Genomic DNA, 11,858 nt, shown 5'->3' on the forward strand with positions numbered 1-11,858 from the left:
AAAAGCATGTGCACACTTTGTGCAACCAGGTTATTGTTCCTTTTTCTTTTTTCTTTTCTCTGAAACGTTTCTATTTGTTTTCTATTTGCAAAGTGATTTGCACTTGATCATCTCCTCACAAAAAAAGAGGCCGTGCCTAAAACTTTATAATCATAGCTTAAGCTATTAGTTGAACACTTCAAATTAAAACATTTCATAATTTAACACAATTATAAGCTAGAATCACATGTGATGACAAATGAATATATTTAATCTTCTAATACTGAAATAAGAAATTAAATTTGCATAGTCATTAATTAGTTTTTTTAGGATTAAGATCTTGGCCAAAAAGTCTAATCTTTTTAATTAATCTCTTATGGTGCTTGTAGGCATATGCTAAGACTTTTTAATTTATTTTAAATTATGACAAAATTTGAGAAGTTTTCATGAGAGGAAAAAAATGGATAAAATAAATTCATTGACCTTAAATTTTATTTTGCATTTACTTGTTTTTTTTATTTTAGCTGTTCAGTAGAACATAGGCAGAACATAATCACTTAAACAGGGAATTTTAATTGTGAGAAATGTCCCAGTGAAGTGGTGGTTTCTGAGTGGGTACACAGTCTCATGCATTCAGTTTAGCAGGTGGATGAGAGCAGAGTTGGGTTTTACAGAGTTGAAACAAAACCCCCAGCAGAGAGGGATTACAACATATGCATAACCATTCTTTATATATGTTCCACAACACCGAAACATTACACATGGAGGCTGGCAAGCATCTGATATCTTTAAATCAGTGTACGTTGACAGTAGACCTGCGTTTGCCTGTGGCATGCCAAAAGTAGTAGATGAATAAGGGCCGTACAGCATTGTCTCTCAGTCCATAGATGAGTGGGCTTAGGCAGCGTGGCAAGATCAGCACAAACAAGTAGTTTAAATAACGCAGGTCTGAGATAAGGGTACTGTTAACAACCAATGCTGCAGCTCGCTCTATGAAGCTGTAGAGAAAAGAGGAAAGACACAGGCCCAGCTGAATGAAGTGCAGCAGCACAGTCTTATGAGCTTTTGCAGCAGAGTCTTTATTGGAGGGAATGGACCTGGCTGTGATCACAATGTTGATATATGTGAAAAGGATGATCATAGACACTAAAACAAAGTAGAATATGCTTAAAGCTTGTAATGCATCTGCTTGCCATTGCTTTATGAAGAGTCTTTCTCTTACGCACAATATTTGTGAGGTTAAAAAGTTACGGTCCAATACTGCTACATAAAGCAAGTCGATTACAAAGTTTATAGAACCAATAAACCAAATGACTCCAATAGCAATATGAGTTCTTTTCTGAGTGGCTATTTCAGCATGTCTTAGAGGAAAGCATATGGCCACATAACGCTCTAGTGACATCACAGCCAGGTTTAAAGGTGCATTACGGAACGTTGTAACTGAAACAAAAACTACAAAAGCACAAGCAGCCGTGACTAATTTGAGTAAGGATAGACTGAAAATGTACAGCATGGAGGTGAAGAAAAGTTGAATTGAGTCATTGAGAAGCATGTGGGTAAACAGAATGTAGCGTGGAGTCTCTTTAAAAACAGACTTGCTCCAAAGAGTGTAGATCATGATAGCATTCAAATAAATAAAGAATATAGACATTAATGTTGCAAAAATAACTTTCATTATTGGTCCCTCAGTCAGCACAACCTGAAATGTCTGTTGTACAAACAAAATCTCTACACTGCTATTATTAGTAACTGACATAATATAATACAAAATAGTAGACAGAAGTAAAACAGAAGTAAAAGATAAGCCACTACAAAGTAACACCACTTCCTTACAGATCAGATTTACAAAAACAATAGATATCATTTACAAATAATGTGCATGTATGTCCTTTGCAGCAGAATCCCACTTTCATATATTAGCCGAGACCTGGCACCACGTGGGCCACAGGGAGAGATGATGACACCAGGTCTGCCCTGATCACGCCTCTTTGGTCTGTTTCCATATACAATACCATATACAATACCATATACAGTGGGGTCCAAAAGTCAGAGACCACATTGAAAATATGAGATTTTTTTTTCATGAAAAAAAAAATAGGAAATAAACAGAAGATTTTAGAATTTTGAAATAGTTAAAGAAAGTAAATGTTCAATATCTTAGTTATTTAATATTCAAGATTACTTGTCCCTATTCAAATGTAAGCAAATTTGTGATATTGACCACGTTAACTGCTTTGTACAAAAGATCAGATTTTCCTCATGCCTAATCTCTTCTATTGAAGCATGTGTTCAGAGACATTCTGATGGATTTGATCTAAAATGGATACAAGGTTTTGCACAAACTTGTGGAGTCTGTGCCAGCTCAAGTGCACAATGTCATTAAAGCAAAAAGGGGACATACCAAATACTAAGAAACTCTGAAATTCAGAGTTTAGAGATAATGAATAATCAATAATAGAATATTTAAAAATTGTCTTTTAATCATATAATCAGTAATATCATTTGTAATGAAAACTGCTGTATCAAATGAGAAATAAGCATTTTCACTAGTGGTCTCAGACTATTGGACCCCACTGTACATTTTGTCACTATATGATATACATAATTCTTGCTAGGATATGAATCTGAAAATTATAATACAAAACCTACAAAATTATTAATAATCTACAGTATAATGGGATGTCATTTAAATCCTTAACTTTTAAAAAATAAACTTTTTAAAAATTATTTTAGCATTGAATATAAGGAAACATGCATTTAACCATTCAAAAATGTTTCAGCCCATCTCAGGCATCTCATTTTTTTTTTTTACAAATTTCCTCTGACTGGCTGAATTTTGCTCTTGAATGAGTAACACGGTTAAATGTAACATAGTTTGGTTTTTTAAAACATAGAATTAGGAAATACATAAAATGTGCTTAACTAGCACATATACTTATGTCATTATGGCCATGGAAAGTAAGGACATTCTAACAAGTTAAATAATTAATATCAGTTATAATTAATAAATAAATACATTATAAATATAATTAATTATAAATTATAAATAAATGATTCAATATCAGTTTATAATTTGGGTAAGTTGTGCTTTCAAAGTGACCCTGTGAGTCAATATCACTGTCACTGAAAATCAAGAAAAAGGAAATCCATCCAAGGATCTTCAGGGCATTCAGATAATGCAACATCCTGATGAACACGTTACTTGTTGAGGGTTGAGTGAATGTTGTTTTTTATAACCTACAATGAATAACTCATGGAAAAGCACTGTATATTTCAAGCATCAGATGATAAATGGATGGATATATTAATGAAAAAAATAATTTTTATGGTTATTTTCATGGTAAAGTGAAGTTAAAATGGGCTGGGACAGGCAAACATGCTGTTAATATTTTGTACACTATATAGTCAAAAGTATGTGGACACTTGACCAATCACACCCACATGTGCTTGTTGAAAATCCCATTCCAGTGTTAGTCCCCCTTTGCAGTTATAAAAACCTCCACTCTTCTGGGAAGGCTTTCCACTATATTTTGGAATTTTGCTGTGAAGTTACAGCAAACAAAGACATTTTAGACAATTCTGTGCTTTCACTTTGTGGCAACAGTTTGGGGAAGGCTGACATATGGGTGCGATGATCAGGTGTCCACATACTTTTGGCCATATAGTGTATGCTGTTGCGAACCTTTAGCAATAGTGCAGTGCCTCAGAGGGGAGCAGAGAGCCACATAGCACTCCAGTGACATCAGAACCAGGATCAAAGGAGCATTCTGGAAAGTACAAGTAGAAATTAAGACAAACAGTGAGCAGATGGTTTTGGCTGCATAAAGAAGAAAAGAGCCTTGCATTTCTGGACTTTTGTAGCCTCCACAGGACCAAACTTCATCCCTTGTAGGAGTGCAAAGTGAGCGACAAGTGTACATGTGTGTATGTGTGTCAGCAAGTCAAAAGCATGTTGATCATTTTTAACCATAGTGATTTTAATTTATATGTAACTTATAAATTAAAGATAGGTAAACTTTTATTATTTGTAAATAATAATGGGAGAACAGTAATGTGCATACAGTATAAGTCTTTATGGAAATTTATGCACCATGTTTTGTGTAACAAGCTAAAAAAACTAACAAATTTTACAACTCTGGCACTGCAAACAGAAGTATTATAGCTAAAATCTGAATTAAAGAATACAGTTATTAGTGGACAAAGATGAATTTGTCTGACATAATCTCTTGAGAGGGCATAGTGGCTTAGTGCCACCGTACCTTGTACCACCAAGGTTGGGGGTTCGATTCCTACCTCCACCCAGTTTGCATGCTCTCCCCGTGCTTCAGGGGTTTCCTCGGTCCAAAGACATGCATTGTATGGTGAATGTGAGTGTGTGTGCGATTGTGCCCAGCGATGGATAGGCTTTGGGCTCCCTGCAAACCTGTGTAGGATAAGTGGTACAGAAAATGGATGGATAATCTATCTACATCCAGATTTCTGTAAAGCTTCTTTGTGACAACATTTTAACTATTGTTAAAAATAAAACTGAATTGAATTTCAGTCTGTACATTATTTTGCTTGCTTTTCTTCACATAAGGCTTTGATTTTGTTTGAATGGTAATGCACAGATACACATGCATGTACATCTTTTCTTGGATTATCTTATACAACAGTTTTAATGCTTTTAAGCGACAGTGTATACAGTATAACCTGTACTTATAACCTATGAAATATATTGTATGCTTGGATAGAGGAAAAAAAAAAAGGTTGATGTGTTTGGTGTAATTTAAGTAATGCAGCTTCTTCTTCAATATTTGGAAACATTACCTTGAATGATTCTCATGAGCATAATGTGAATATGGGAAAATTATATTATATTCACTTTTAAAGTATCAAAAACATGTTAATGTTGTTTTCTGAACACCTTTTTAAATCGATGCAGTCTGATAGTCATTGTGTGAGTGACTCACTACCTTACTCTCTTAAACTCTTACACTTTTGTCCCTCTGATCAAACCACATTGACTACAGGTTTTATTTTGTGAGTTCTATAACAAAAATAATATTTGAATAAGGGTCGCACTACATCATCTCTGAGACCATAGATGAGCGGGCTCAAGCAGCGAGGCAGAATCAAGATGATAAGAACATTCAGATAGCGCAAGTGTATGAAAAGAGAGCTATTGCTTCCACTCATCATATAAAGTGCTCTCTCTATGGTGGCAAATAGAAAAGAGGTGAGGCACAGGCCTAGCTGAATGAGGTGCAGCAGCACAGTCTTGTGGGCTTTTGTAGCAGATTCTTTATTAGAGGAAATAGACCTGGCTGTGATCATAATGCTGACGTAAGTGAAAAGGATGATCACAGTCACTGATACAAAAAAGAGAATATCAAAACCTTGAGCCTTATCGGCCTGCCACTTGGCTACAAAAAGTTTCTCTCTCGTGCAAAATGTTATCTTAAGTAACTGGCTTGGATCAGTGGCTAAGTCATACATGATGTCTGTCACAATATTCAGTGAGCTGATGAACCAAACGATTCCTAGAGCAATGCCTGTGCTTTTCTGCGTGGCAATAGTGGAGTGCCTAAGAGGGAAGCAAATAGCCACATAGCGCTCCAGTGACATCAGAGCCAGGGTTAAAGGAGCATTCTGGAAAGTACAAATGGAGATCAAGACTAACAGTGAGCAGATGGCTCTGGCTACATTGGCAAGGGCAAGAGACATGGCATACATTACAGTTGTGACAAGGAGAAGGGCAGAATCATTGAGAAGCATGTGGGCAAACAGAATGTACCGGGGGGTTTCATGGAACACGGACTTACTCCTTAAAGCAAAAAGCATGATGCAGTTTATATAGACAAAAAACAGAGACATCAGAACTGCTACCACAATTTTAGTCACAGTGGCAGCATCAAAGTCCACCTTGTAGACCTGCTCGTAGGTGAATGACAGCTTGGCGTCTGTGATGTTGATTGTCGCCATATGCTGCAGGCAAACAGAAAAAAGGCTTATGAGATTTCGTACTAAATCTTCCAAAAACAGGTAGACATATGGGTGATTCCATGAATTGAAGTTCATGGAATCACCCATATAAGACATTTACTTTCATGTGCTTGCATCATAGATATCAAACCTGGGTTGTAGGTTGAAAAAAATCCACAGACTGTCAGGTTTCCATGTGCACCAGCTGCTGGTCTCCCATCAAGCAGAAAAGAGCCTTGTATTTCTGGGCTTTTGTAGCCTGGACAGAACAAGTCTTCCTCCCTTGTGGTAATGCAAAGTGAGCAACGAGTGTGTGTGTGTGTGTGTGTGTGTGTGTGTGTGTCAGCAAGTTAATAGCATGTTCATTATTTTTAACCACAGTGATAACTTCAGATATGTAACTAATTAATGACGTGAACTTTTACTTAGTCATAAATGGTATAGGGAAAACAGTAATGTAAACACAGTATATTATATTTATACAATGTTTTGTGTAACAAGCTCAAACAAGCAACAAATTTAACAGCGCTGACACTGCATACAGAAGTATTACAGCTAAAATCTGAACTACTCTGTATAATAATAACTGTTGGCAAAGCCATCTCCAGTAATGTGTAATTAATCATTAAAACGAGTTCTTCCTTTATTGGGTAAAGATGAATTTGTCTGACATAATCTATCTACATCCAGATTTGTGTAAATCCTCTTTGTGAAAATAACTATTGTTAAAAATAAAACTGAATTGAATTTCAGTCTGTAGATTATTCTTGCTTGCTTTTCTTCACATATGGCCTTCATTTTGTTTGAATGGTAATGCACAGATACACATGCATGGAAAAGAGCCATACCTTTTCTTGGATTATCTTACACAACAGTTTAATCCTTTTGAGTTTTGAGAATGACAATATATACAGTATAACCTGTACCTACAACCTATAAAATATTTTGAATGCTTGAATAAAAATGTGTAGAGGTAAAAAAAAAAAAAAAAAAACGTACTTAATATTTGTAAACATTATCATGAATGATTCTCTCAGTGGTGTCTGGCATATTTGGGAACATGAGCATAATGTGAATTTGGGAAAACTTCACTTTAAACATATATAAAAAAAAAACATTAATGTTCTTTTCGGAATAACGTTTTAATTCGAAGCAGTTTGATAATCACTGACTCACTAGCTTATAAGCCATACACTTTTGCACCTCTGCTCAAACAATATTGACTACAGGTTTTATTTTGTGAGTTCTGTAACAAAAATAATATTTGAATAAGGGTCGCACTGCATCATCTCTGAGACCATAGATGAGCGGGCTCAAGCAGCGAGGCAGAATCAAGACAGTGAGGAAGTTCAGATAGCGCAAGTGTATGAAAAGAGAGCTGCTGCTTCCACTCATCATATAAAGTGTTCTCTCTATGGTGGCATATAGAAATGAAGTGAGGCACAGGCCTAGCTGAATGAGGTGCAGCAGCACAGTCTTGTGGGCTTTTGTAGCAGATTCTTTATTAGAGGAAATAGACCTGGCTGTGATCATAATGCTGACGTAAGTGAAAAGGATGATCACAGTCACTGATACAAAAAAGAGAATATCAAAACCTTGAGCCTTATCGGCCTGCCACTTGGCTACAAAAAGTTTCTCTCTCGTGCAAAATGTTATCTTAAGTAACTGGCTTGGATCAGTGGCTAAGTCATACATGATGTCTGTCACAATATTCAGTGAGCTGATGAACCAAACGATTCCTAGAGCAATGCCTGTGCTTTTCTGCGTGGCAATAGTGGAGTGCCTAAGAGGGAAGCAAATAGCCACATAGCGCTCCAGTGACATCAGAGCCAGGGTTAAAGGAGCATTCTGGAAAGTACAAATGGAGATCAAGACTAACAGTGAGCAGATGGCTCTGGCTACATTGGCAAGGGCAAGAGACATGGCATACATTACAGTTGTGACAAGGAGAAGGGCAGAATCATTGAGAAGCATGTGGGCAAACAGAATGTACCGGGGGGTTTCATGGAACACGGACTTACTCCTTAAAGCAAAAAGCATGATGCAGTTTATATAGACAAAAAACAGAGACATCAGAACTGCTACCACAATTTTAGTCACAGTGGCAGCATCAAAGTCCACCTTGTAGACCTGCTCGTAGGTGAATGACAGCTTGGCGTCTGTGATGTTGATTGTCGCCATATGCTGCAGGCAAACAGAAAAAAGGCTTATGAGATTTCGTACTAAATCTTCCAAAAACAGGTAGACATATGGGTGATTCCATGAATAAAGTACCATTTGTGTCCCAATGACATTACATATACACATATGTATGCTCATTAAAGATAAAAGACATTTTAAGCAGGGTTGTCCTTCACAGTATGTGCACGTTTCTGATGAATAACGTAAAACATGAATAAAACCAACAAAAGCACTTTTTGTGTATTTTCTAATTTTGTGATTTGAGAAAACCCCTCAACACTGTTACTTTCAACTCTGTTACTCATTTAAGAGTGAAATGCAGCCACTGTCAGCAAAGAAACCTTTGTTATCTATTGTTATCTGAGATGGGGTAATACATTTTTTGAATGGTTGAAAACTCTTTGAAAACAGCATTTTGCCAGATCATATGCTCATTCAGCCACAAGAGCAGTTGGGACCTGATGTCAACTCAGAAGGCCTGGTGCAGTCAGCTTTCCAGTTCACCCCAAAGGTGTTCAGTGGGGCTGAGGTCAGGGCTTGGTCCACTTGAGATCTTCCACATCAACCTTGGCAAACCATATCTCTATGGAATTCACTTGGTGCACAGGAGCAATTTATGTTGGAACAGGTTTACGCCATTTAGTTAAGTGAAGAGAAATCTTAATGCTACAGAATACAAAGACATTTGAGATAAATGTGTGCTTCCAACTTTGTGGCAACAGTTTGAGGAAGGTCCACATATGGGTGTGATAGTCAGGTGTCCACATACTTTTGACCATGTAGCGTATTTGGAATACACACAAGTCACAAGTCATTATTTTGAGTTGATACTGATAATTTCACTTGATATGATATTGACTGATGAGGTTACAAAGTATAGCCCTGTTACCTAAATTAAAGATTAAATGTAAATTTTTAATTTATAAAAATAATAATACATTTTAAATAAATCATTTAGTGAACCATTCATCCATAATTATGGATGCTACTTCACATTTTGTGTATTTTCTAATTCTCTGATTAAAAAAAGATAAACAAATCCTCAATGCTGTTACTTTTAAAGAGCAAAATGTAGCCACTGTCAGCAAAAAAACCCTTTAAAAGAAAAAAAAGAGAAAGAGAGAGAGCGTCTGTTATGTGAAATGGGTTAAAGCATTTTTTGAATGTTTGAATGCATGTTTTCCTAGATTTAATGTTGAAAAAATGATTTAAAAAAATAAACTTTAATTACAATGGCTAAATGGAACCTCAATCATGGAATCACCTATATTTATTTTCATAATATTTATATTCATGTGTCTGTGAGATAGATATCAATCTTGAAAATGTTTTAGACGTGTGTAAGATACGAACCTGGGTTTTAGGTTGAAAAAAATACCACAGACTGTCAAGGTTCCATGTGCTCCAGCTGCTGGTCTCCTACAAAACAGGAAGGAGCCTTGCATCTCTGGACTTATGTAGCATCCACAGGACCATTCATCATTCCTTATGGGAGTGCAAAGTGAGAGACGTGTGTGTTTTGTGTGCGTATGTGTGTCAGCGATTTATAAGAATTGCTATTATTTATAACAATATGGATAATTTACAAAGATATTTGAACTTTTACGTCTCAATAAATAATAAAGGTAGAACAGTAAAAACCAGATATGTCTTTGTGGACGTCCATATGCCATATTTTATGTAATACTGACATTGAATACATACATAAGTATTATTGCTTAAAATCTGTAATATTTAAGTCACTAATTGCTAATAGACACTAAATCATTAAAGAAATGCACATATTAAAGGGACTAGAGTTCTTCTTTATGTGGGACTAATTTGGATTATGTCTGACATCTGGAAAACCAAGAGGATTCTGTAAGCATTATTTTTGGTATGACTTGGTGTTTTCGGCTTTATTGAAAATGTTAATGATGTTGGTTACATTATCCGAAGGTGATGTGAGGATTCTGCAGGAGCAAGTACACACAACTGTTAATGATAATGATATTTAAAGTATAAATATCCTAAAGAATAAAGCATCTAGCCTAGCAACAGTATTTAAGGTGTTCTTTGTATAGTTAAGCTCGCTTAACTTACTAAATCTCTTCTTACTAAATCTCTTCTTTGAACCTTTTTGATAGAGAAACACTCTGTTACATATATAGTGTAGTGAAGCAATATCTAGCCAGTTTAACTAATATCATTTAGTTAGTTAGAGTATTCTTTTGTTCTTATTTCATTTATTCTTATACAATAGTTAGTTTTGGGGCACTAATCGACAAAGTATTTTTCTCAGTCTAGCTACAATATTGGACATTACACGCCACAAAGTATACTGTGAAAATGGTTTGAGATTAGTCATATATACTGTATATAATGCGTGTGTGACCTTCAGTGTATGCTAATTTAAAGCTCAATATATCAACTTTGTCATCAGTTTTTTTTTTACTTTTTACTTTTGACCTTTTGGTTGGGAAATGGAATAAAGGTTTAATAAGGATAGCCTATCATTCATTTGTTTCACCATGGAAAAAGATAATCCTGCACTTGTATGAGGTACTATATGCCACCCCAACGCTTCAATATTTTCCTACATTTTATTTTCTTGGAAATACTTTATTTTAACACGCCAAGGCAACAATGCATTTGGAACAGGCCCAATTAAATCTCAAGTACCCATTCAAGGGACAAATGACTTTCCATATTGTGTCCAAAATGTTCATTTGCTTAATATCGAATTGGAATGAAGATTTTCTAATTAGTATATATGGTTTCTTTCTTCATTCTTTATTCATTCATTCATTCATTCATCTTCAGTTACCTCTTTATTCTGGTCAGGATTGTAGTGGATCCCAAACTTATCCCAATAACACTGGGTGAGAGAGAGAAATACACCCTGGATGGGAGGCCAGTCCACTGCAGGGTACCATGCACATGCATTTAATTTAGAGTAGCCAATTCACCTGCTGGCATGGGAGTAGCAGGGAGGGGATGGGGGAAACTGGGGAACCCAGAGGGAACCCATGCAGACACAGGGAGAACACAGGGAGAAACTTTGCACTCATGCTCAGGACTGAACCAGGGATCCCGGAGCTGTGAAGTGGCAACACTACCACTGCATAGCCGCATGTCTGTACAGTACAATAGAACACTTTCTTTGCATAACCCAATTAGGAATGATGCTGCGGTCAGAGTGTAGGGGCAGCCAGGTGAAGGTTAAGGTCCTCGCTTAAGAGCAAAACTATGTCGTTCTGACAACCCTGGGATTTGAACTCAAAACCCTTCTAATTCACTAGTGCAGACTGCCCAGTTAAAGCAGCAAGATTAAAAAAGCTTTGATGGATAGACCAAATCTCATGGGTATAGGTGCATCAACTATCTCTCAAATCCCAGCACTTCCCTTGTGCTCTCATTACACTACATTTATGAAATATTTATCCGTGAATTGTCTATAATGTATGTTATCCTGTCATAGTTATGGAAAACACACTGTCTCCTGGGCCATAAACTATGGTGTATTAAGACCCTGTGGACAAATCTTTAAAAAACAAAACCTCTGGAACATGTTGTCCTGATACACAAACACTAAGCATAGCTAGACACAAATTTGAAACAAAGGTGAGACCAAATCCCATGCATCGCTGAGTCATGGTACACTTTTCTATTCTATACTACTCTTTTAAAGATTAATAAGTTTGAAAGAGCAGCATGGCATCAGTCTCAAGTGTATCATTATTGTCTTCCCACAG

General features: G+C 36.2%; 3 protein-coding genes across 3 annotated transcripts; all 3 read right to left on the minus strand.

The window, feature by feature from the left end:
* Nucleotides 1-589: 589 nt before the first annotated feature.
* On the minus strand, nucleotides 590-1,963 carry LOC113541428 (odorant receptor 131-2-like). The gene has a single exon (XM_026938391.3). It carries the CDS (start codon nucleotides 1,841-1,843, stop codon nucleotides 773-775), a length of 1,071 nt encoding a protein of 356 aa, XP_026794192.2. The 5' UTR covers nucleotides 1,844-1,963; the 3' UTR covers nucleotides 590-772.
* A 2,965-nt stretch (nucleotides 1,964-4,928) lies between these two features.
* On the minus strand, nucleotides 4,929-5,943 carry LOC113541429 (odorant receptor 131-2-like). Its single transcript, XM_026938392.3, has one exon. The coding sequence runs from the start codon at nucleotides 5,941-5,943 to the stop codon at nucleotides 4,972-4,974; it is 972 nt and encodes a 323-aa protein (XP_026794193.1). The 3' UTR covers nucleotides 4,929-4,971.
* A 1,145-nt stretch (nucleotides 5,944-7,088) lies between these two features.
* On the minus strand, nucleotides 7,089-8,124 carry LOC113541430 (odorant receptor 131-2-like). The gene has a single exon (XM_026938393.2). It carries the CDS (start codon nucleotides 8,122-8,124, stop codon nucleotides 7,153-7,155), a length of 972 nt encoding a protein of 323 aa, XP_026794194.1. The 3' UTR covers nucleotides 7,089-7,152.
* Between the last annotated feature and the right edge of the window lie 3,734 nt (nucleotides 8,125-11,858).

Source organism: Pangasianodon hypophthalmus, chromosome 15 (assembly GCF_027358585.1).
Source record: "Pangasianodon hypophthalmus isolate fPanHyp1 chromosome 15, fPanHyp1.pri, whole genome shotgun sequence".
In the NCBI taxonomy this organism is placed as follows: domain Eukaryota; kingdom Metazoa; phylum Chordata; class Actinopteri; order Siluriformes; family Pangasiidae; genus Pangasianodon; species Pangasianodon hypophthalmus.